Source organism: Tursiops truncatus, chromosome 13 (assembly GCF_011762595.2).
Source record: "Tursiops truncatus isolate mTurTru1 chromosome 13, mTurTru1.mat.Y, whole genome shotgun sequence".
In the NCBI taxonomy this organism is placed as follows: Eukaryota; Metazoa; Chordata; class Mammalia; order Artiodactyla; family Delphinidae; genus Tursiops; species Tursiops truncatus.
Window position 1 is genome coordinate 3,155,481 of NC_047046.1, and position 26,608 is coordinate 3,182,088.

Here is a 26,608-nt window from a genome sequence, read left to right on the forward strand (position 1 = left end):
CACAGGACTCCTCTAAAATCAGTTTCATTCAAAACCCTCAGCCCAAAGGTTATTTTGGAATTTTCAAAAGGAACACAGTGTCCACATTTGAAGGCAGACAGAATTGCTAACAGCTGCCTTTCCTTTGAAGTAAATGAAATTCGACAGCCATTCATCTGCAGTGAACTGCTGTGTGCGCTGCTTATAAAATCATCCCCGAACTCCACTTTACCTTCCTTAAGAAGTTGGGGGAGAAAAAAACGTGTATTTACATACAAAGGAGCGATCCTGCGATGGCTTGAGGACGTGGTACTGTAAGAACAGACACTTTTAAAGCTAACAGGGAGAGCACAATGTATCGCTCCAGTGGCTCTAGTCCAAAGCTGATTCTAAACCACAACGGAGATTAATGCTAATCATTAGGCTTAGACTGAGGTATTCGAACATCTGGCTGAAGATGAACACGTTACCAATCCAAGCTCTGTGCTCTGAAAGCTTCTCAACACTGGAATTACAGGCGTCAGTATATATCGCCCCCGCCCACAGTATTTTGTTTTTGGTTTTCTTTGTTTGCTTTTTTAAATGATGCCACATTCACAGAAAATATTAGGCATGGACATCAGTCATTTCTTAAGTTTAGGGAGCATGATTTTTTTTCCTGCTTTAATTATTTACCAGGGTCTCTGAAACACTGAAATTCACCAAGTGTAACTTTGGCTGGTAAATTCAACTAGCATCCAAAGAAATAAATGGATGTTCCAAATACTTAGGATAAAATAATAGCATCGCCCTAAGTAGACCCTGAAGTAAGAAACGAGCACCGTGAGAAAGGGCATGTGAAACGCGATTTAAAGACCTGCAGGGCCAATCACCAAACGTTTCTGTTTCTACAGCAAGTTTTATCACGCGCTAACCACGAGGACTTAACAAGGCATCTATTGTGTGAGAACTAAAGGAGACTCCATGCGAGGGACGGCTTGTGATTTAATGATATGAAGAGAATCCAGCACTGAATGCTGGTTATGACGGGAGGGACGGAGTCTCCTCTTTGCCAAGATCACTCTTGAAAAGGAACCCAGTGTGCTGTGAACCGACAGCAAAATACGGGAAAGGAAAATCCTTTTGCATTAGCGGCACGCTGGGGATTACTCAGGTCATCAGCATGAAGCAGTTTAAGAGATCCTGGTAATACACCCCATCACATAAAACGCTCAGTGAGGAGAAGAGATTGCAAAGGGCTGTGAGGTTGGATTAAGCCCCTCTAACCCAGGAGCTGATACACTCAATCCAGAGGCTGCCAGGATCAAGTGCAGGGGCCTTTTATCTCAGCCTCTCCCTGCAAAACACAGATAACTCCAGCAACAGACTGCACGGTCGTGCTGGGCTGTGCACGCTTAGCCCAAGTAGTGTAAGAGATTTTCAGAGCTGAACACCAGACAGAGAGATGAGGTCCACACTCACCCCCACCGCCTTGTGCATCTGCAACTGCTCTCCTTCGTGTACGAAGCCCCACCCCCTGCCATGTGCACAAGCCCAACCCTTTCTTTCTTTTGTTCTTTGGCTGCGCCAGTGCCTGCGGGATCTTTGTTCCCCAACCAGGGATCGAACTCGTGCCCCCTGCAGTGGAAGCGCAGAGTCTTAACCACCGGACCGCCAGGGAAATCCAAGCCCAACCCTTTCTTATCCCCTAAATTCTGGGATCATAGGACACACTGAAAAGAGGGAGGAGACATCAAGACAAAAAGGGGCTCCCTACAAAACACACCTTCACCCCACATCCTGTCCCGACCCTTCAGAGCCTCAGCCGCCTTCCCGTTGAAGCTAAGTGGCGAGTCAGAGAGGCGACACTATCCTAGTTTTATTTCATTTTGTAGCTGGCAAGGAAAAATGGCAAGGAGAAAGGAAATAGTATTCTTAAGCCCCAGACAGAGCTTAAAAACTACTTTAGAACTCCCGAGGAAATGCCGTTTCACTTTGTTAGCTTTGAGAAGCGCACAATTTTATTGACAAAGGCATCACCTCCATAACTGAGAAAAGGGGTGATGGACAATTTCACATTTCCACTTTCAGTACCCGTTAGATCATTACCTCCAGGATTGCGGCTGACATGCCTTCAGAGACAGAGCTATTCACCACCGCGAAGCAATTCTTCACGACCGCGTGGAGGTCCTCCCGAGCCATCTCCCCGATCAATCGTACCCCAGGGGTCCTGGAACAACACGGGGCAGAGAGAGGGCTTACGGCTGGGAATCTTACGGGGAGGGGCTGGGAGAAGGGGAGACGACGATTTTGGAGAAATACCCTAGATCCACAGGGAAGCATTACTGCTAAAGGATTCCATACAGAAAACCATACTGGAGTGAGAACCTATTCTACATCCATCCCTGATAAGAGAGAGAGGAAGCCTGTTAACACACCCGCCGTCATTCTGAAGCCCTCTGACCAAGGAGACACGTGCTTCTCAGATACTGGACGTCAGAGACACAGCTCTTGCCATTTTTCTCTGGATGATTTAGAAAACAAACCTTTCCTAATAATGCAACCTTTCTTCAAATTCTTTTTTAAAGATACACAGAAAGAGAATCATAAACAGAGAGAAATAGTAAAATAGAGAAACTCAACCAATACCCAGGTTCCCAGCACTTTGTCACATAGGTTTTGTCTTGTTTTTCTTTTTTTTTTCTCACCCCAAAATATGGACATTCTTCTCCATCCCCTGCCCCTCTCCACCAGTTTCAGGATTTTGAGGTTATTCTTTCACATAATTGGTTGTACTTTCACATACATGCATTCTGTATCTATGAGCAACGTAAAGACAGCTGACTGCATATGGGGATGAAATCAGTTTCCCAGTCCCCTGGGGTGATGGCGTGGCCAGTGAGAGGAGCTGGAATCCTGGGGGTGTGAGGAAATTCACATAAAAAGGGGCTGACCCAAACGCGAGGTAACCCTTCTGGCTCTTGCCCTTCCCCATCTCCCCACTTAAAATTCGGAATGTGATGCGTGAGTTCTACAGCTACTGTCACCTTAGGGATGGAAGCCACAGGTAGGGACCGCAGGACAGCAAGACAGGAGCTGAAGTCTTACTTGGTCCTGGACCAACGACCTCAGATTTTTCTTATGTGAGCAGTTAAGCGCCAGAGTGTGTAAGCCAGTGTTATCGGGTTACTGGCAGACAAACGCAATTGATAACAAAGACTCTGACAAACTGCCCTTTAAAGGGGTGGCAGCAACTTTCACCGTCACCAGCAGATGTTTTAAGTCTTTTCAGTTCTGGCCAATGTGATCAGTGACAACTGTAACCTCAAAGTGGGTTTCCTGGGAATTTCCTGACCTAGTGAGGCTGCACGTCTTCACACGTGTGTCCATGCTGCCGCCCCTTAGGGAACTGCTGATGCTTCCAGGATATCAGCTTCCTGGCTTGTAAATGGGGAAAATCATAGCGCCTAGGATGGCACAGGATCACCCTAGTCGCACAGGCGATTAAAGGAGGAATTATTAGTAAACTGCTGGGAACAGAGCCTGGGACACAGTGAGTGCCTGGGAACTGGGATCATATATCGGTCGCTAGGTTTCCTCTCCTGCAAAACACCTACACTTACCTCTTTACTTTGGCTTTCACTTCCCTTGTGAACACCGGATCAACCTGAAAAGAGACAAAGATGAAGTTTAGGAAAAGCCGGAAGTGAATCTAAGTCTCAAGAGAATTGCAGATTATGGCAAGAGAGCCAAACCTAACAATTCAGAAAGGGACAAAACAAATCAAGTAGGAAATAATATCCCCGAGTCCAGCTACTACAAAGCAATAAAGGAAAGAGAAGGACTTGAGAGAAAGTTTAAAGAAATATACATGTAGAGTCGTCCCACAGGGGGTTGGCGCCAGGACCCCTTCAGATACCGAAATCCGCAGATGTCAAGTCCCTTATATAAGATGGTGCAGTGCTTGCGTATAACCTGCGCACATCCTCCTGCATACTTTAAATCCCTCTAGATTACTTACACCACCAAGATAATACAAATGCAATGGAATCGTTGCCAATGCACAGCAAATTCAAGTTTTGCTTTTTGGAACTTTCTGGAATTTTTTTCTGAATATTTTCCATCCATGGTTGGTTGAATCCGCAAATGCAGAACCCACAGATACAGGGGGCCAACTGTATTCCTGTTTCCTGTTGGGCCTGTAAGATAAGAGCCTGGTGAAGCCCCAGGTACAAAAGTGCAAGAGCCGTCCACCCAACTCAAGGTCTTGAAACAGAAGTCATTTACAGCCAAGGGAAAATCGGACAACACAACACCTCACTGGAAGGATCGTCTGGTTCACTACAGTGGTGGATTTTGTCATAAAACCTTTGAGGCAGAAGGAGTTGGAACGCTTGGTACATCTAAGACAAAGGATCTGACCACATTAAAATTTTATTTTTAACAGGGAGCCTTCCCAGACACACAATTTTAAAGCCAAGGGCACATCCATGAGCTGATACATGGGAAACAAAATGTGGTCTGTCCATACAATGAAATATTATTCAGCCACAAAAAGGAATGAAGTACTGATTTATGCTACAATGTGGATGAACCTTGAAAACATGATGCTAAGTGAAAGAAGCCAGACACAAAAGGCCATAAATTGTGGCTCTTTTTAATGTGAAATGTCCAGAATAGACAATTCCATAGAGAAAGAAAGTAGATTAGTAGTTGCTAGGGACTGGGGGGTGGGGAGAATGGGGAATGACTGCTAATGAGTAGGGGAGTTTTGAGGGGGTGATGAACATGTTCCAGAATTAGATAGGACTGATGGTAGCAACACTTTATGACTATACTAAAAACCATTGGATTATATACTTTAAAATGGTGCATTTTATGGCACATGAATTATATTTCAAGTTTTAAAAAGCCAGGTCCAGGTCTTCCCTGGTGGCACAGTGGTTAAGAATCCGCCTGCCAATGCAGGGGACACGGGTTCGAGCCCTGGTCCGGGAAGATCCCACACGCCGCGGAGCAACTAAGCCCGTGCACCACAACTACCGAGCCTGTGCTCTAGAGCCCGCGAGCCACAACTACTGAAGCCCAGGCACCAAGAACCTATGCTCCGCAACAAGGGAGGCCACCGCAGTGAGAAGCCCGCACACCGCGACGAAGAGTAGCCCCCGCTCGCCACAACTAGAGCAAAGCCCGCGCGTAGCAACGGAGACACAACCCAGCCAAAACTGAAAAATAAATAAATTAATTAAAAAGCCAAGTCCAACATTTTAATTAGTTACAATCTAATATGCTTGAGTCTGCATTTCACTCCTATTTCACATCTGGAGGAAATGTGTCCTTTGGGACAGGCACCGTGGTTTGTCCTATCGCATCCCTGGTGGTCAATATGTTTGTTGAATTAATGCAAAATTTAATAGCAGTGTTTTCAAGCTGATCCGCTCTACCAACATTTTTGACGCCATGTGTTTTTAATCAAATTTGTATGTAGATATCCAGAGGCCAGGAAGAGAGGCGGTACAGGCTGAGAGGGGCTCTGGAGACAGATCACCTGGGTGAAATCCCCCCCCAAAACCAGTCACTAGTCACACGGCCGTGCATACATTAATGGACGTCTCTGGGCCTTGGGTTCTTCATCTCATAAAATGAGAAACACGTTCAGCGCTTACAGCTATTTCTGAGACATAGTAACTGCTATACAAGTAGTAGAAGAAAACAGAAAAGGATAAGAATGAAATCTGCAGACTGCACCACTAATACAAAAATATGTATACACTTCATCTCAGATGCGTACTTTCCCAGTGACACTGCCACACTTCTCAGCAAGAGAAAGACACCTGGACACCTGAAGGTAATCATCGTATCCACGGAGGAGCACACCTCATTCCCAACCATCAGAAGCCAAACTACAATACTCTTTGCGCACAATGAGCTCTTCTTCTCAGGTCAATTTACTTACTGAGGTACCAGGAGGATCTTAAGGGATACTTTTCCATCTGTCACAGTGTTCCTGTGAGCCTAGGTAGGATGGAGCTGCAGAATATATTTATCACATCTGGTTCATCCAACTGCAAACTCTTCAATGAAACAATCAATAGACTGGTTTTGCCCTGCACCACCCCTCCAACGGTTTTATTAACAATGAAAACAATTTTAAAATAACTGACAAAATATTTTAAAATTTATGCTCGTGTAAGAAAAATTTCTAAACGTGTCTTCAAAGATAGAGGCAGGGCTTCCCTGGTGGCGCAGTGGTTGAGAGTCCGCCTGCCGATGCAGGGGACGCGGGTTCGTGCGCCGGTCCGGGAAGATCCCACATGCCGCGGAGCGGCTGGGCCCGTGAGCCATGGCCGCTGAGCCTGAGTCTCCGGAGCCTGTGCTCCGCAGCAGGAGAGGCCACAACAGTGAGAGGCCCGCGTACCGCAAAAAAAAAAAAAAAGATAGAGGCAGATGAGGGTGTAAGCACATTTTACGAATGCGGTGTCTGCCGGCTTGTCCTGTTACTGCTAATGAGCTTAGAAGTGAAAGCAGATTCAATTTCTATTCTCATTCACGCTTAACCAGTACGTACCAGGAATTACAATCCAAGTCAGTTTAATGAATATGATATCCCTAGAGAGTTTATCATACTAACTGAATAATTTTGTGTTTTCCAGAAACTTCATTTAAGTTCCATTTGGCAAGGAAATGCTGTGTGTGTGTGTGTAACCCCAAATCCTTCAAACTACTCATACGCCCGAGATGTAGCCCAAGGAACCAGAAATGCAAAGCTCACTTCCATCCCCGAGATCATAACATCACTCTGACGGCGAACACAGCAAATCTGGATGCCTAAAGAAACAAATTATTCCTAGACTTTTTTTATAGCTTAATTTATTTTAATAACAAACTTGCAGGAACAGTACAGAAGACACAAACCACTAAACACAGGTATGTAAAGCAACTCAGAAAAGTGTAGTGAATGGATGGAATCTACCGTACGATTAAAATGCTGCAAAGACCATTTAGTTGCCATTAGCTGGAAATTTACTTGTTTTAAATATCATATGATATCGCTTTATATGGAATCTAAAAAAATGATACAAACGAACTTATTTACAAAACAGAAATAGACTCACAGACCTAGAAAACAAAACTATGGTTACCAAAGGGGAAAGGGAGGAGGGGGGGAATAAATTAGGAGTTTGGTATTAATAGATACACACTACTATATATAAAATAGGTAAACAACAAGGTCCTACTTTATAGCTATACTCAATATCTTGTATAATATATACTATATAACTATACTCAATATCTTGTAATAATCTATAATGGAAAAGAATCTAAAAAAGAATAGAGATACATATATGTATATATGTATTTATGTATAACTGAACCACTGTGCTGTACACCTGAAACTAACACAACACTGCAAATCAACTCTATTTCAATAAATATTTTTTAAAAAAGAAATTTACTTGCTTTAAGAAAATCCAAACGCTGGAATTATCCAGAATATTTTAACAGGTTTATTTATAATTTTTATAAAATTCAACTTCTGAAGCTTGTTTGCTGAAACATTATGACCTGAATTACTGTCTCTGCTTTTACATTAAAAATTCACATACAGAATGAAACTGGAAAAACTGCAAATCCCTGATTTCTGCCCCCTATTTTTTCACTCGGCATTCAAACACTTAGGTACCTTTTGCGTCCATCGGCGGGCAAAAAACCTAACGTTCAGAACTATCAAAGAAGAGAATTTCTTTTAAACGATGAAAGGTTTCCCATCTGAGTCATCTTAAGCATGTTCTCGGTGTAAGCAGCATGCTGGCTGGATGTCCTTTGGCCTAACTATTACACATTGGGCATGGATCGCACACAGGCTGGTGTCTTCCAAAAAGACCACCAGACGGGCTTTGCTGGCCTCTCTCAAAGCACAGATAGCTGCACTCTGAAAGTGCAGGTCTGTTTGGAAGTTCTGAGCAATTTCTCGCACCAGACACGGGAAGGAACGCCTGCCAATCAGAAGTTCAGTGGACGTGATAACGTCTTTTTTCCGCGAGCTGCTACAGTCCTGTAATGATGAGTTTCTTCACCTCTCCAGTACAGGGAGCACTCTTTTTATTTTATTTTATTTTATTGAAGCATAGTTGATTTACGATGTTGTGTTAATTTCTGCTGTATAGCAAAGTGATCCAGTTTTATATATATATATGTATGTATATATATATATGTAACCTTCATATTCTTGATACTGAACAGAGTTCCCTGTGCTCTACAGTAGGACCTTGTTGTTTATCCATTCTGTATGTAATAGTTTGCATCTGCTAATCCCACACTCCCACTCCATCCCTCCTCCACCCCCCAACTCCCTCCCCCCCCCGCCCCGCCCCAGCAACCACAAATCTGTTCTCTGTGTCTGAGTTTATTTGTTTTGAAAATAAGTTCATTTGGGTCATACTTTAATTCCACACATAAGGGATATCATATGATATTTGTCTTTGTCTGACTTACTTCACTTAGTATGATAAGCTCTAGTTGCATCCATGTTGCTGCAATGGCATTATTTCATTCTTTTTTATGGCTGAGTAATACTCCATTGTATATATTTACCACATCTTCTTTATCCATTCATCTGTCGATGGACACTTAGGTTGCTTCCATGTCTTGGCTATTGTGAATAGTGCTGCTGTGAACATAAGGGTGCATGTACCTTTTAGAACTATAGTTTTTTCCAGATATATGCCCAGGAGTGGGATTGCTGGATCATGTGGTAGCTCTATTTTTAGCTTTTTAAGAAACCTACATACTGTCCTCCGTAGTGGCTGCACCAGCTTACATTCCCACCAACTGTGTAGGAGGGTTCCCTTTTCTCCACACCTTCTCCAGCATTATGACTTGTAGACTTTTTGATGATGGCCATTCTGACCAGTGTGAGGTGGTACCTCATTGTAGTTTTGATTTGCATTTCTCTAATAGTTAGCGACGTTGAGCACCTTTTCATGTACCTGTTGGCCATCTGTATGCCTTCTTTGGAGAAATGTCTCTTTAGGTCTTCAGGGAGAACTTTCGCAAGAGGCTTTTGTAGTCAGTTGCTTCCTGGGGGCTTCACCCTCCGTGGACTTGCAGGCAGTCATTTTTGCAGGAGCCACTGAACAGAGACCTCCTTGCTCAGCCCCCTTGTCCTTAGGCTGGAGCTCTGCAAGCTAGGGGCAACAGTGGGGTTACAGAGGGACACAAGGAACTACGAACACAATGCTATTGCTAGAAAGATCTTTAAAGAATAAACTCAAAGCCATGCATGACTTATTGCTTACTGTTGCTGTTAACAGTCAGCACTCACTCGCTGCTTACTCTGGGCCTAAGCTATGCCAAGTCCTATGTGTGCATTACTTCTTGCCAACAATCCTGCAATCATCATCCCCACTTTAGGAGGGAGGCCAGTGGAGCTCAGAGAGCTGGTGTAACTTAGCCAGGATCACACAGCTAGGAGGGTGCTGGGCCAGCAGTCAAACTCAGGCAGTCTGACTCTGGAGACGGCACTCTTACCCAAGTTGCACTGCCCCTCTGGTTTCTACTCAAAGGATTTTTATCATATAGTTTATACAAAGCCCATGTGGGTTATGGAACCCCTACCTACTTACTTATTTATGTCACAGGGAAGAACAAACCTGACTCCATATTGGATCTGTTTCTTTTACTTTAACTTTTGTATTCTATTGCTTTTGCTACAAGTTAAGAATGTTGCCTGTAGCCTGAAATATACAAGAGCCCGTTCTTAAAGCTATAACACTTTTCCATTCATACGGAGATAAAAAGCTGCAGAACAGAATAACATTTGTCTTGCTGGAAGTTTACAGGAACAGTGTGATCTGACTTTCACGAACAGCTGCAAGAACAAAGGATTCCAAGAAGTCTGTGACAACCAACCACACCCCCTCCACTTTTAGTATAAAAGATGCCTGAATTCTAAGTCAGGGAAGACGGTTCTTTGGGACACTAGTCCACCATCTTTCTGGTCTGCTGGCTTTCCAAATAAAGCTGCTGTCCCTTGCCCCAGCTACTCGTTTCCTGACTTACTGGCCTGTCGTGCGGTGGGCAACATGAGCACGGACTCTGTAACATTTACTCTCCACTTCTCACCTCTCTCCTAACTGCATGTCTTCCTCTCCACCAGGAATGCCACCCTCTGTCCCTAAAACCCATTCATCCCCCAAGGCACAGACAAATGTCAACTTTCGGAGAAACTTTGCCCAGTTATCCAAACCAGAAGTAACATCTCCTCCCAAACTTTTCTACCCCCTCCCACCAAAAGTGGGCCTACTTTTTGGGGTACTTGTCCATCTCTTCTCCTTAGACGTGTTCATTTTCCTCCCAATGTCATGCTAGTTCTATACTGGCTCTACCTTTCCATTTCCCACTTCTGATCCTTTTCCTTCAAATTATCCTAAACCATTGAATTGCATTATATAACCCTAACATCCCATCATGAAAAGATAAATAGTGCAATGAAAGACTTCTTTTAGCAATACATGTTAATTCTGACATGCATGTTTTACTTATGATAAATTTTAGTTAGAAATTCTTCTTGTTTTCAATTTTTTTTAATAAATTTATTTTATTTATTTTTGGCTGCGTTGGGTCCTCGTTGCTGTGCACAGGCCTTCTCTAGTTGCAGCGAGCGGGGGCTGCTCTTTGTTGTGGTGTGAGGGCTTCTCATTGCGGTGGCTTCTCTTGTTGCAGAGCACGGGCTCTACGCACATGGGCTTCAGTAGTTGTGGCTCGCAGGCTTGGTAGTTGTGTTTCACGGGCTTAGTTGCTCGCGGCATGTGGGATCTTCCTGGACCAGGGCTTGAACCCGTGTCCCCTGCATTGGCAGGCCGATTATTAACCACTGCATCACCAGGAAAGCCCCACTGTTTTTAATTTTTTTTAACACTTTTCTGCTCTCATGATTAACTATTTAGGGGAAAAGAGTTCATGAAGGGAAAAAAATTTTTTTACAAGACAGCTGAAACACCTAACCCTTTAACTACAATTTTGAAGGTATAACATCAAGTTTCAAGTTGAAAGTACAAACTGCATTAAACTTTTCTGGGTTTGTCTTCCACATCAGTTCATTTTCAAATCTCTTAGTGAAGCCAAGGGGAACAAAACACAAGGCAAAGAAAAAAGAAGGGTAGATATTTTTATTTAATGAAAGCACATGTTATGAAATTTTAAAAAGTGAAACCACTGCAAGCAGCAGAGAAAATTCTCATTTCCTCCTTCTAAGCTTATTTACTTTCTAGCAAAATATATTGTCTCAACTCCCAGGCCTAAGGAAAATCATCTTTGATATACAAAGTTATGGTGGAAGGTCATTAAGCTGTCATGCTCGAGCCGAATGTTCCTACCACAATGCTTATCAAAGAGTATCAGAAAATGCACCCACTCCGGGCCCCCCCGCTGCGAGCAGACACCACATGCTTTGCCGAGATGGTTGTACCAAGAGATCAAAAGAAGCTTTAATAGAAAACCAATGCCTTAAACCATTCTGCAGCTAAAACAGAATTCTAGCGTGTCAGCACAGAAAGGAAACATCAGCACAGAAAGTTCTTTCATTGAATGCCCGTACAACGCCGCCTACGAACCAGGCGCTGGGCCAAGTATGCACTCACTTTGGCCTCTCAAGAAACGAGGAGACAGGTTACGTTTTCTTAGTCACACCCACTTTACAGATGGGGAAAACTGAGGCGCAGAGCAGTGAAGTGCACCCACCTAGCACACAACCGCTCTACTACACAGCCATGCAAGACTACACTTTGCCTGACACAGATGATACAATCTTGGTCCAAAGGTGTTAACTAACTTGCCAGCAGCAAACACTAATGAAGGATTAGATAGATTTCACAGGGGACTGAGATCCCGCTTTTTGAAATGTTCTTGCTAAGAATGACCACAGAAGGAAACATATGTATCGCATCTAAAATATAAAGCACACACAAGAACATTTACTCTCCTGTTTTATAAACCGTTGGCAGAAAGGTGATGCCACTCAAAAAGCAAAGCAATACTATTCCAGAGGAGAGCGTGACAAATGCCTTCTGAGCCCGGCCACTGGACGTGGCAGGAACAAAGGTGAACGCGCTATGCAGTCCAGGCCCTGGGCTCCCCTGTCCCGGCAGACACACCTCTCGCCTGCACTGACTCTGTTACGTTAACACGTCTTGGAGAAGGGATCTGACCTCTGAAGGTGCTCAGTCCTTGCCTGAGCACTCGTCAGCACAAACGGCCGACCCGCGGGTGCCACGTGCTCATGCAGCGTTTGCTTTCACTATCCGGCCTCCATTTCACCTCTTCCGCTTCGTCTGGGCGTCTTCCTCACCTCCTCCCACCGCATGTGGTCTGGTGGAAGTGGAATCGGGTGCCCGCTCCTCTCCTTACAGAAGGGCGGATGTAACCCACACCGGACCGTGGACCTTGAAGGGAAAGATCCGGAGACTAAGCAACGGATGCAGCCAATCCTGGTCTTCAGCCTCCGCAACACTTCTCTTAGCAGCCCTTGTCGCCTCCTAATGAATTCCCTCGGGCTGAAGCTGGACTGATGCGGCACCCAAGGGGGCACTGGCTGAGCTGCGTAGCCAGGTCTTCACTGGGCTCTCAGATCTGACCAGGCTCCGCGCAGAGACGTGGACAGAGAGAGAGGGAATCACTGCTGCATGCACTGCAATTATTCCCTAATAATAGGCCCTAGTAATAGGTTAGTTAATAATAATTAACTGACAGAGTCAATGCAATTTTGTACTAAGAGACCCTGCACGTGACCTGGAAAGGCTACAGTCCTCCAAAAGTGTGTAATTTAGACTTAAAGAATTTATTCAATCACTGAGCTTAGCAGTTAACAAAGAAAAGGATGAATGGAAGAAGAGTGTATTCACAGTAGATGTCAAAAATAATTGTAACACTCAGGGTGTTTGATCTGCTCTAAGAGATAATGGTTACAAGATGAATCTTAATGTGTCCCAAGATTTGCCCTCTGATCCACTTCTCAAATCTATTTCCAAAAGATCAGCATATTAACCCATAACATTGTAGCAAATATTCAATGTCAAATGTAAAATCCTTTTAGTCTCCTCCTACATCTGAATTCAAAAGTGATGTTGGGGACTTCCCTGGTGGCGCAGTGGTTGAGACTCCACGGGCCAATGCAGGCGACACGGGTTCAAGCCCTGGTCTGGGAAGATCCCACATGCCGCGGAGCAACTAGGCCCGTGCGCCACAACTACTGAGCCTGCGCTCTAGAGCCTGTGAGCCACAAACAACTACTGAGCCTGCACGTCTGGAGCCTGTGCCCCGCAACAAGAGAGAGGCCCGCGCACCGCGATGAAGAGTGGCCCCCACTCGCCGCAACTAGAGAAAGCCCTCACACAGAAACGAAGACCCAACACAGCAAAAATAATAAAGAAGCTTTCATAAAAAAAAAAAAATAGAAAAAGTGATGTTAAATTGAATTCTTGACGCTGAAAACTGATAGATGCTTGGAAATCTTATAATGCTAGTGGGGGAGAGCTTGGGTCAGAAGCACATCAGAGCCAGCCCGAGATTTGGGGAGGGCATCTTTCACTGAGGAAGCAGCCAATGCACTGGCTTTCAAGAGGGAATATGTGTAGTGGATGGAGAGAAACACACACACACACACACACACACACACACACACACACACACACACACCATCAAGCATGGCCCAAGTCAGTGTTGTCCAAACTTCAGATCAGGGAGCACATCATGAAATCAATTTTGGAATAAAAATAACCTTTGTTTTAATGACATGGAATAGCAAAGCAGAGACATAGAACAGGTTTTTTTAAAATAACAGAGTGTGTGAAATACATGAAGCAAGAGTATTGTTTAATAAAGCTTGTTTCTGGGGTGTGTGTGTGTGTGTGTGTGTGTGCGCGCGCGCTTTACTGAGCAAATCTCAGTAAAGCTCTGGGCTGAGTGTGCCTGCCTGCACAGGGCCAGGTGCTTACGGCTGGTTTTGCTAAGCAGTAAACTTGCAACCCAAGGATGCCTTTCTCCGTTTCCTTGAGGGCTTTTAATTATAGAGAGTGGAGTGCCTTGTGGAAGAAGTGCTTGTGAACTGTTACTAATTCATGGCAATGAACTTAAGGGCTAGCAGCTCTCAGATCATAACTCTTCACCACCCTTCACTCAACAGCTCCCTTTCACGGCTCCTCTTCCTCTCGTTCATTCCCTGTTGCTCTGTGTTCCCACTCCACCCAAGCAAACCAGCTCGGTGGCTGAAGATGCAGCTTCAGAACGGGCGCACGGGGGCCTTGGGTGGGGGGGCGCATTCTACAAGACTAGTCCCAGACCCACATTTGCCCAGTAAGCATCCTGTCCTCAGGTATATCAGAGATTTATTAGACTAGTTTGGAAAAAGAGAGGAGGGGCCCCTGGAATTGTGGAAGCACTTAAGCTTCCCAAGACACGTCTTTCCACGGTCCCTGCAAATCTGCTTTGCCCCGCCCAGCTCATGTCACCCTCTGCTCCCTGATCCTTAATAGGCAAAGTCATGACAGCCTTTGCTCAAAACCACTTAGAATTGCCTCCCTCTGGAAGTTACAAAAGAGAAAATACAGAGATGCATTTTGTAGGGCCAACAAGGCAAACAGAGAGAGAGAGAGAGAGAGAGAGAGAGACAGTGTGTGTGTGTGTGTGTGTGTGTGTGTGTGTCTGTGTGCGCACGCATGAACAAGTATAAGTACGTTTGTCTAATTAGTTCCCAGCAGTTAAAAATAAGACATTTCACACACACGGGCATTTTTTCAAAAGAGAGGAAGAAAAAGGCCTCTGGATGGTGGCTTCTCTTGCAAGGCTGACAAGGGAGCCTGCATCTTTGAAGGCAAACCCTGCTGTGGCTGAATCCTGCCCCGCCCACCATTCATTCCACAGTTGGCCACAGTCTCCACCCTCCCCTACCGCCTCCCAACCTGGAGCCTGAGGGACAAGTTTCCCTGCAGTGAAATTAGGAGGAGACACAATTTTTACACTCACTGCTCTTTTAAAATTGGGCAAACTAAAGTTAGAGGGAAAGTTGTATGTTCCAAAAACACGTGGCAGAATAAATATCTTTGTCCTGAGAAGCGAAAAGCCTTCCTAATTGTTTAATGTAAAAAACAATACAACAGTGTTTCTTCTAAAGGACTCTGACTTAGGAAGCCTGTATGAAACAAATGGCATCCTTCACCTGTAGGCAACTGAGTTAAAGATGAAGTTGCTTAATAAATGCAGGAAAGCACCACGTGTCCCGGTCACTCCCTCTTCTCTGACCTCTGTATCAGCTCAAATGCTGCCTTGGTCTTTATGTCGCTGCAAAAGGGTTTCTGGCACATATTTAGTGCTAAACTAGTGCTTCGAAGTTTGCCACCTCCCTCTAGGTTTGCTTAAAAGGAAACACGACAGAAAAAGTCAAACAGAGAAATCAGATCATCATTACCCCGATGTTTGCGAACGTTTTTCTCCACCAAGCGTTGTTCTTTTGGTGTTTCTTCCACTGGGCACACCGATCGATTCTCGAAAAAAACTGTTTCCCAAACTTCGGCTTTTTGCGAACTGTCACAATTTGTCACATCTGTGCCCCAGCGGTACTATTGCTTATTTACTACTTTTTGTGACATCAATTCATTTTTAAAGGAAATTTTCAAGCGTTGGAAAGCCAGTATCACACACCGTAAGCAGAACAAAACCATAAACGTAAAAACAATGGAAAGCAAAGCCACATGACTAAATTCTTTCAGGATAACTGTTGTTGCCGTGGCTCTAACCTCAGGCCTTCTCTCTTGGTTAGCAAGGAATTTAGCATCAAGCTAAAACTTTTTCAGTCCATCATGCTCTTCGAACAGCAGGATGGAAAGAGAATTAAAATAATAATAATAGTAACAACCTTGCCACTATGGGACCTAACATTCATTATTCAACATGCATTCATTAGTGCACTAGGGATTATCTTGTTAACCATCAAAAGGCTGGCCCTGAGCGTGTGATGGATGTGGGTATGTGCGTGCAGGCCTGGGTATGTGCGTGCCTGTGTGTGTGAGTGTCTGTTATACCAACAAAGAACATGGATGATGGGGTGATTCATCTTCCACGTGACAACCCATGTGGCTACACAGATTCTAGCCCTTGCTATGTTTTTAGGCTAGAGGGCCTTTTTCGAGGTACATGTAGTATTTCCAAAGGTCTTTAGTATCCTAAAGAAAAGCTTGCCACCCCCTGCATGCTCGGTGGGTCCCTAGGGAACTAGGAAACCACGACAGGAGGAATTACAGAACAGAACAGGGAGGTCATGCAGGCATTTAACGTGCACAGACTCGGCCATCCGGCTGGGCAAAAGGGAAAGGAAGCGTGAGTCGTCCTAGGGCGCAGGGGATGCACTGTGCAGCCCTGGCACAGAAGCCCCACGAAGAGAAGAAAAGGCCTTGCTACTGCAGTGTTACATCCCACCTGGCGGGATGCGTACTTTATTTTCCAAACTGCTTGGAGCAAATCAGCGTTCACTTTTATGAGATGACCAGTGTGTCACCACCCAGATTCTCTGCGTCCTGAGCGCTTAGAATTGACTCTGGAACAGAGCACATGCTTGCTCCGGATCTGCCGGAGGGGAGAGGGGATATCCCGAGTCCCGGGGAGAGACAGGCAGCACCTCCAAGCCCCGCCACTGGTCTCTGTTCCCCGGACAACGGCCACTGACAGGCAAGGACATGCCCCAGTGCAGACTGTATTTCTTGTGCTTTTCCACCCCACTCGGCTCCTGAATGCAAGTCAATGGCTTAATCCGGTGCTCGGGTGAAGGAACAGCTCTGTGTTTGTCAGGTGAGCACTTCCAGGAAGTTTCAAAGATGATCTGGACCACATGGAACGTTTGTCTTATACACCGACTTACATGGACTTTCTTCATATGACTCCTCTGTATTCCCGTAAGAATTTCTTACCCTTTGTAGCGATAAGTTAATTGTGAAGACTTACAAAGCCTCATAATCTTTAACCTTGGTCTGGTGTTCATTGTTAAAAAGGCAAACAGACTTTATTTACTTAAGAAAGCAAGAAACTTTGGGTTAGAAAAGTAACAGAAACTAATTTTAGAAAATGCATAAGAAGAATAAAGAGGAAAACAGAGAGGAGATCAATGCTTACGGCAGATCAACTTACTTCAGGGCCAACGATAACCATATAAACGCTGGGCTCCTCTTGATGCCATTCTTGGGGAGGAAAAAAGAAAAAAAAAAGACTTTTAAAACGGTTTTAAGTCACAGCTGAAAACATAAATCAGTTTAATATTAATTACGCTACAATATAAATGATTTCATATCATTTTGCTTTCATTCATATTAGTCAACTTATAATTATTTTAAATGTAAGTATGTGACATTTTATGGTTTTAAGGAAAATATTTTTTTCTAGCACGTTGCACATTATTCAGAGATCTAATTTATTAGGTAATTAGGATGGATACGCCATCACAATTCAGTATGGATTTTAGAATACACTGAAGCGTCTATAGATTAACTTAAGCAACGCAACAAAACTCCAAATGTATCATACAAATTGGCATGTGTAAAATATTGCCAGATAAAATTATTTTAGACTTATCATTATTGGCTATGTTTTATGATTTCCTCAGAAGCTGAGGGCACAGGGAAGTAGGAAACAACTGAAACGACTACACAGCGAGGTTATTTTTCTGGTTGTTTCCAAAGTGACAATCTAGAAACAGTTCTGCTGATGGGAAAAAAAATGAGAAAACTCAAAGTCCTAAGGAGAGACATGTGAAGACAGGGACCCCAGTGGAATTCCGCAGGCAAAGGGTCCCCTGAGAACACATACCTGAGAATGCATCCACCAGATAGAGAGGGTCTTTCACCTGTCGGAGTCCACAGATCAGGAGAAACACGTGTAGACTGTCAGCACTTTGGTTAATCTCTGCAACAGAAGAGTTCAGGGTATTTTCAACGAAGAGGACTTGAATCGATGACCCGGTGACCATGTCCCCGCAGACACAGCTCAGAGGCTGCTGGGCTCTGACCTCCCAGGCAACTGCTCCCACGCCTAAATTTTATCTTCATTTCACTGCATGAACTAACCGTTCCTCCTGGTGAATCAACCTGAGCTGAACTTGGCCTAATAAAGTAAAGGTACTTTTGCTGCAGTGCAGAAGGATGAGGTGATAAGAACTGACTCAGTTATTACTGAAATGTCAGCCACAGGTCCTAGAAAATATTTCCATGCAATTCCAGTTAGGAAGAATCTTTTCTTTAGGAAACTAGAAAGATGGTTTATATAGGAATGTCCTCTTGAGTTCGTATATGTCTATATATAGGGACACACGCGTAATGTATACGTGCCCACAGATACATGAAATAAGAGGTTTAGGTTTGTTACATTGAAAGTTGTCGTGTAAGGCGAGTTGCAGGTGACCACACTCTTTGTGGTCCCTCCCAGCAAGAGGTGGAACCCATTTCCCCACCCTTAGACGCTGGGCTGACCTGGTGACTGGTATCAATAACAGAGCGGGAGTGACTTCTAAGTCTTGGCCGTGGGAAGCCTGGTGTGCAGCGTCCCCACCCACTGGGATGCTGCTGCCTTACAGTCAGGCCTGCCTGCCTCCTTAGGAGAGACCCAACCACCCATGCAGGACCCGTCAGGCCTCAGCCCAACTTACAAGTGAGCCCAGCACACACAGTGGAAGCAGGGATGACCGAAGTCCAAACCGCCAATCCGCAAAATCATGAGAAAATCCATGGCGGTTGTTTTAAGTCACCATTTGTTGAGGACGTTTGTTCGGCAGATCATGCCGTCAACAGAAATACTGGGAACGTTCCCCGGTGGTCTAGTGGTTAAGATTCGGCGCTCTCACTGCCACGGCCTGGGTTCAATCCCTGGTCGGGAACTGTGATCCCACAAGCCGCATGGCATGGACCCCCACAAAAAGAAAAGAAAAGAAGCCACCCTGCCTTCTTTATAAAATTTCATTAAAGAAAAAGAAATTATTAATATTAACCCAAGCTAGCCTAAAACTTCACCATTTCCAAACATATGTAATTGGACATAAAATCATGCAAGAAGAAGGTTTTCATTCATTCATCCCATTCTTTTTTTTTTTTTTTTTTTGCGGTGCGGGCCTCTCACTGTTGTGGCCTCTCCCGTTGAGGAGCACAGGCTCCGGACGCGCAGGCTCAGCGGCCATGGCTCACGGGCCCAGCCGCTCCGCGGCACGTGGGATCTTCCCGGACCGGGGCACGAACCCCCCGTGTCCCCTGCATCGGCAGGCGGACTCTCAACCACTGTGCCACCAGGGAAGCCCCATCCCATTCTTAATGCAAATAATTTCATTCCCTCTGTGCTTTTAGTCTTGAGTAGTAATATAATTAGAACGAATGTAATAAGATATATTGACAGCACTCTCACACAATCACAAAAGCTAATAATAATAATAATAATACATAACCAGCACTGGAGAAAGTCTTTACTGAAGTGTTAAGATTCAGATGTCCTCTTAGAAAAACCTTAAACCGTTATTACAGTCTCTGAATTGACTGTTGACAATTTCATTGAGATATGTTGAGTTTTTTTGGTTATATATTTTTCCTGTATTTTCAGTTTTAAAACTAACCTTAGAAATACAGACCTTCATGAATACTTCTTTGACCAAAAGTTTAAGCTAGAGGTTATGTCCAGAATTTGAATTTGAGATCAGAAGAATCTGAGGTCAGGCATTTGAATCTGGGGTCAGGAGACAAACTCTTCTCTTTAGTGAATGATGTAGGGGACTTCCCTGGCAGTCCAGTGGTTAGGACTCCACGCTTCCACTGCAGGGGGCACAGGTTCAAACCCTGGTCAGGTAACTAGGATCCTGTGTGCTGAGTGGTGTGGCCATAAAGAAATAAAATAAAAATAAAAATAATAAAAAATAAATAAATTTTAAAAAATGATACAAATTGAAGAATACCATTAAGGAAAGGAAGGTCAGGTGTGAAAAACAGCCCAAACCCACAGAGTTAGGCAAGAACCATCAATGAATGCTAAAACTGGTGAGGGGAAGTTTGATGAGGACAGAAATTACAAGTGCCTTCTCAAAAGTAACTTATTGATTACAAAGGAAATATAACACCTGGACATGGGGAAACCGAGAAAGACACCCGCTTAACTAAGGGAAGAAACCTTAACCCAGCGCACATGACTTTATTTACACACACACACACACACAGAGTTGATACATTTTTTTAAAAATCACCAGTAATGGAAGAAGGTGATGTTATGTGTCTCCAGGTGTGATACAGTGAGAAGGACACAGCATCCCTTACATCATCATCATCATGTAAGTACATGGAATATCCACTCAACTATACAAAAGGAGTGAAAAAAAGGAAGGCGGAAGGAGAACCATGGAAGTACCAAAAAGAGGGGGAAATCAAAGAACCTGTATTACCACATTGAAAAAAAGTAAATACAAAAACAAAACAAACACAAAGACGGCACCCAGAGACGGCACCCAAAGAAAGCCCTATTTTAAGAACCGATGTGATGTCTCGGTAAAAAGGCTGCATCTCATTCTTTCTGTTTGCTTTGTGGCAAGTGTAGATGTTGGAAACCTACTTTGCGGCTTGACTTCGATCTGACACGTGTTAGCTACTCAGAACAGCAGGTTCGGAAGACCCGCTGGCCTTCTGGTGAGGTAAAGCTGGAGAAACGTGGCCCTCTACGTACCCCAGGATCCCTAGGAAAGCCAAGCTCGAGAGACAATAATGCATAATGTACAACACTGATCTTCACAACGTGCTGACTCTGACTTACAGTGAGACGCACACACTATACTGCAACCCTGTACACGTGAAATATGTGTTTATACGTACAGACACACAGACACGGTGCAGTTTCAAAGAATCATTTAGATGTATTGCATACAGGCGTTCTGATATTTTCTATTCTCTTCTTTAAAGCGCTGCTGCCCAGTTCACTAAATGATTTTGAGATCCCCCCCAACCTACCAGACCCTAGAAGTAGACGGAGTTAAATCCCATCTTCTCTTGCCTCTTTCCCCCTCTTCTTCCTGGGCAGGAGATCAAATGTCATGGGAATTTAGAAACCTATATTAGAATAGGATCAAACAAAGAACTTTGTCTTATTCCTTGTCTTATTCTAGGATTTAAGGCTCTGTCTTATTCTAGGATTTAAAAACAATTTTTTTTAAATTAAATGCAGAGACAACATTTGGGTTTGAGAGCTTACATGCACTTTTCCCATACACCAATATCGTTTTCAGGAAATGCAGTGCAAAAATCCTGATCAAACAACCAAGGTCTCAGGCCCGACCTCATGGATGCATCAACTCTAAGTAATTCCATTTCAGCTTCTCCCAGGGCCTTGGCCAACTTTAGGGAAAGGTACCGTGTTCATTCTCAGATTTTAAAAAAGAACTAAAACGTACTGGCCTCTAGAGGTTTGGAGGTGAGGCAGGTACCTACCTACTTTTTTTAGTGGATTTCATTTCCTCATTTTAACCCCAAGCTTATTTTTCTTCTCTTTACTTTTCCTCTCACATCTGGGATTCGCAGAAGTCAAGGCTGGAACTCATCCCTTACAAATGCAACCATTTCCGTGTCTTTCCGATATTACCATTTCCTGGAGAACGGTATTTTTATCTACAAAACGAAACGTGTTGATTTCATGGTCTGGCACCCTAGCGGTCCCAACAGACTAAGCACGACGCTCCCAAGTCCTCTAAGTGACTCATCCATCCGCTGGTTCTAGAATAGAAACCCGATCCACGTTTAAGCTACTTTCTTTGCCGTTTTCTATTCCAGCAGCTCTGTCATTTTTGTTTTTTTTCACGTGTGATTATAAGAAGAGAATTCAAGAACTTCTGTTAATTAGACTTAGTGACTTTTAGCTGAAAAATCCCATTTGGGGGGCTGTGAACGCATACAGGGATCTAATGACATGAATTTTCCATGTGAAAAAACAAGTGAGAGGGCTTCCCTGGTGGCGCAGCGGTTGAGAGTCCGCCTGCCGGTGCAGGGGACGCGGGTTCGTGCCCCGGTCCGGGAAGATCCCACATGCCGCGGAGCGGCTGGGCCCGTGAGCCATGGCCACTGCGCCTGTGCGTCCGGAGCCTGTGCTCCGCAACGGGAGAGGCCACGACAGTGAGAGGCCCGCGTACCTCAAAAAACAAACAAAAAACAAAAAACAAGTGAGTTTTCCTAGGAACAGCCTGAGGAAGGAAAATATGACCATTTGAGTTTTGCATATGAGAGTTTCCATATAGAAATACAAATAGAGTTTTAAAGAAGAAAGAGAGAAAATTAAATAAACAGTGAAAATAGAAATAAAATGAAAATAAAAACCAAGAAGGTGTGTCCGGGTCAAGTTTAAGCTTTCACAGTTTCGGGATTTGATGGCCTGAGAGGCACCATTACTCTAGATGCATTAGTTACTGGCATTTAAAAGCAAAATTCCTGCATCACTGAATCATAACAACATTTAAGACGTACCTGAAAACACAAAGACCAGATAACTAACTTGATGTCTAACACATACCTTCGGATCAGAAGAGCTAATGAGAACATCGCGTGAAAAATTACAACAATGCCACTTAGTGCCTTTCATCTATGTTATTCTTTATTTGTTCCTAGTTGACCTGTTTGATCATGGAATCTGGTTGGCATACAACTGATTTCATGTTTTAAACTACGGAGACTTAGTTAATTTGTTAGCTTGGGCTTAGAGATATAACTGAACGTTCTCAGCAAACCCGAGACATACCTTAAAGGGGAATAAACCCCGAAATTGACATCAGATATTTAAGAAGGTGACTATAAACCCTGGGGACTAATCCGCTACCCGCCTATTAATATTCAGTGTTCAGTGAGGCCCTTCCCAACCCACTCCCCTCGATTTCAAGGTTAACAATTCATAGGAATCCAGAGGGTGAGGATTTGCTCACTAACGGTCTGCATCAAGTTCACTGTCACTTCTGTTTTCACTGTCTCAGCCCAGAGTGGAAGTGACAAAACACAATCATAGGTTTAGAATGCTCCAGTGGCCAGGGTGAGATAGAGGATGGGTGAGAAAGATGGTCTACCTCTGGAGTCTGAAAGTTGACAAAGATGAATGACTGTACAAATGAGAACAGACACCTGATCATAAAACCCTGAGACGCCGCTGAATTCTCCACCTTAACGCTTAAGCCATCCTCCAGCAGTCAGCTCCCGCAGTCCCCGCCGGAGCCTCCCTGAGCCTATATATTCTGAATGTATTTACAGCTTCTGATCGCACACATTAAGAGTGAAGTGAAGCCAAGGTTCCCAAGAGGGGATGTTGTCTGTGGAGTATTTTAAATGTCCTGGCTGTTCCGTTAATCACTCAACAGTAAGACTGGTGAAACAAGCAACCATCAGGGTACAGACCTTGATGACAAATCACTCTCCTTTTGGAAATTATGAATCTTAGTACCACACAGTGGTACTTATGAATCTTACACCACAACAGTGACCTCTGATATACAGAAGATGGAATAACCTTACAACAGGCCTTTTTTTTTTTTTTTTTTGCGGTACACGGGCCTCTCACTGTTGTGGCCTCTCCTGTTGGGGAGCACAGGCTCCGGACGCGCAGGCTCAGCGGCCATGGCTCACGGGCCCAGCCGCTCCGCGGCATGTGGGATCCTCCCAGACCGGGGCACGAACCCGCGTCCCCTGCATCGGCAGGCGGACTCTCAACCACTGCGCCACCAGGGAAGCCCACAACAGGCCATTTAAAATGGGCCTCCTGGTTCTGAATAACGGCTTACACTTCCTGACATGATACAGCAATTGGATGGTGTGGGTTCATTTGTAATGCTGACAGGAGTGCTGCCATTCTTGCTGAGATTGATGTCAAGCACTTGGAAAACTATTTCTAATCAAATGTTTGGAAATTTCTTCTTTTCAAGGGATGCGAACGCTGACACAGAGTACGTGTTGGAGGTTTTGTCTGAAGTTTTCGGAGTATAAACAGGCCTGGGGGGTCCTCCTGTCTGCTGAGGGCAGGGTGCTAATTTTGCATTTTCACTCTCTTCTCTGACATTTACAGCAGGACCTGCAAGTTCAACTCCCCCCAATCGTCCCCCTGCGTTGTCGTCTTTAGAGAGAAGAATTTCAGGTTAAAAGAGATGACTTCTCAGGCCTCACATTGTATTTGCTGAGATAATTTTAGCTGTTCTAGTACCTTTACCAGAATTACAGGGCTGATCAGCCTGCAAGGCAGTTATAATCCCAAATAGCATAAACTTATGGGCTTCATCTGCGGACAACTGAAGTTTTTACACTTCAAGACATTGTACAATACAATAAAATTTTGCTTAAACAGCGTTTTTATGCTTGGGTCATGCCATGCACAGAAAACACAGTGGTACCACACGTAGAGAAAATGGTACCCTCCCAGCTTCACTGATGGACGCGCACCCTGATGTCACCTTTCCAAGCTGACACACTTACACATCACGTAAGATGTGTGAAAGCTCTGGTTAAGTGCATAATCTAACCCAGCAATTCTATTTTTAGGAATTGCTCCTAAGAAAACAGTTGGGCAAACATATGAAGATGAAAATCCTAGCACTTTCATCCCTGCATATCAAAAAGTTTTAAAAAAAATCTAAATTCCCAACCAAAAGGATTGTTTGGATACATTTATAGAATTTTAAATAACATAAAGGAGTTAAAAACATGATGTAATTAGAACCAATAAATTTATATTTCAAGGTATAATGCCAATGTATTACAAAAATCAAGTGTATCTCTATATACTAGCAACAACTAAAATTCAAAACTGAAATTAAAAAGAAAACCTTTAGGGCTTCCCCGGTGGCACAGTGGTTGAGAGTCTGCCTGCCGATGCAGGGGACACGGGTTCGTGCCCCAGTCCGGGAAGATCCCACATGCCACGGAGCGGCTGGGCCCATAAGCCATGGCTGCTGAGCCTGCGCTCCGCAACGGGAGAGGCTACAACAGTGAGAGGCCCACATACCGCAAAAAAAAAAAAAAAAAAAGAAAAAAAGGAAACCTTTATAGCACATCAAAAATAATAAAATCCTTAAGAATATTTTTAAAAGACATGAAAGACCTGTACAAATCATTATGAAGATAAGTAAGACCCAAGCAAATGGAAAGATACATCATGTTCAGAGATCTTAAGACAAATTATTGTTAAGACAGCGATTCGCTCTAAAACGATCCGTGGATTCAATGCAACAAGATTTTATAGAAATTGACAAGATGATTCTAAATTTTGTATATGGAGATGCAAAAAACCTAGAAGAGCTAAAACAATTCTGAAACAAAGTCATAGGCTAACCCTATCTCATTTCTACACGTACCATAAATCTACAACAAGACAGCATGATACTGGCATAAAGGTAGATTTATACAGACACAAAGGAACACACACAGTAAACTGACTCTCAGCAAAGGAACCAGAGCGATTCATTGAAAAACATTTTCAATGATACTGCAATTTACAGAAAAAAAATGAATTTCGATCCCTACCTCCTAATATCACACACAAAATTTAATTTCAGATGGATTACAATCTTAATGGAAAAGCTTAAACTTGTGGAGGAAAAAACAAGGAAAATATCTTTTCGACCTTAGGGTAGGCAAAGATTTCTTAGGCAGGACCCAAAAGGACTAACTGTTAAAGAAAAAATTGATAAGCTAGACTTCAACAAAATTTAAAACCTCTGCTCTTCAAAAGACATAGTTAAGAACACGGAAAGGTAAACCAGAGGATGGAAGAAAACATTCACAATATGTGTATCTGACAAAAAGCTTCTACCCAGGGGGAAAAAAAAAGCACAAAACCCTCCTGCAGACCAAGAATTAAAAGACAACACACTAAAACATTTGGGCAAAAGGCCTGGCTAGACACCTCACCAAGGAAGATATCGATACATAAATGCCCAACACCAATCAAATACCATTTCATGATCCCCTAGGACAACTACAATTAAATAGACTGTCCACACCAATTGTCGGCAAGGATGTACCGTAACTAGGTCTCTCATCGATGTCTGTGGAAATGTAAAATGGTACAACACTTTGGAAAACTGTTCGGCTGTTCTTTTCTAAAGTTAAGCATGGGTCCACCCTACACTCAAGCTATTCACAAGAATGTGGAGAGAGAGCAGTTTTATTTATAGTACGTAAAAATGGAAAACAATTCAAAAGTCCATCAACAGGAGAACAGAGAAACAATGTGGGACACATCCATACAATGGAACAGGACCTGGTAATAAAAAAGGAGGAGCTACGGAGACACACAATATGCATGGATCTCAAAAACATGACGTTGAGCAAAAAAGATGCCAGACGCAAAAAGTACTTACTGTATGATTCCACTCAGATGAAGTTCAAGAACTGGTAGAACGAATCGATGGTGATAGAGATTGGAATGGGGTCCCTTACAGAGGGATGGGAATTAAATATGGAAAAGCACAAGAGGGAACTTTCTTGAGCAGTGGGAAGGTGATCTGTCTGGATTAGGGTATTTATACATTTGTCAGGACTCATCTAATCTTACCCTAGAAGTCTGTACTTCACGCCACGTAAATTTTACTTTAGTTTAGAGATTTTTAAAAAAGAATAAGTTAGCT

The 26,608-nt window shown here is 43.7% G+C and overlaps 1 protein-coding gene across 3 annotated transcripts in view; it reads right to left on the reverse strand.

Moving 5' to 3' along the window:
* Positions 1-26,608, reverse strand: part of GLT1D1 (glycosyltransferase 1 domain containing 1) — a 99,268-nt gene that overhangs the window by 21,029 nt on the left and 51,631 nt on the right. For all 3 annotated transcript variants that reach the window (XM_019942194.3, XM_033836716.2, XM_033836715.2), the window contains 4 exons: positions 17,809-17,904; positions 17,134-17,183; positions 3,582-3,625; positions 2,068-2,188 (listed from right to left, as the gene is read on the reverse strand). In XM_019942194.3, the coding sequence (XP_019797753.1) occupies positions 2,068-2,188; positions 3,582-3,625; positions 17,134-17,183; positions 17,809-17,904 (311 nt within the window). The remainder of the gene's footprint in view (positions 1-2,067; positions 2,189-3,581; positions 3,626-17,133; positions 17,184-17,808; positions 17,905-26,608) is intronic.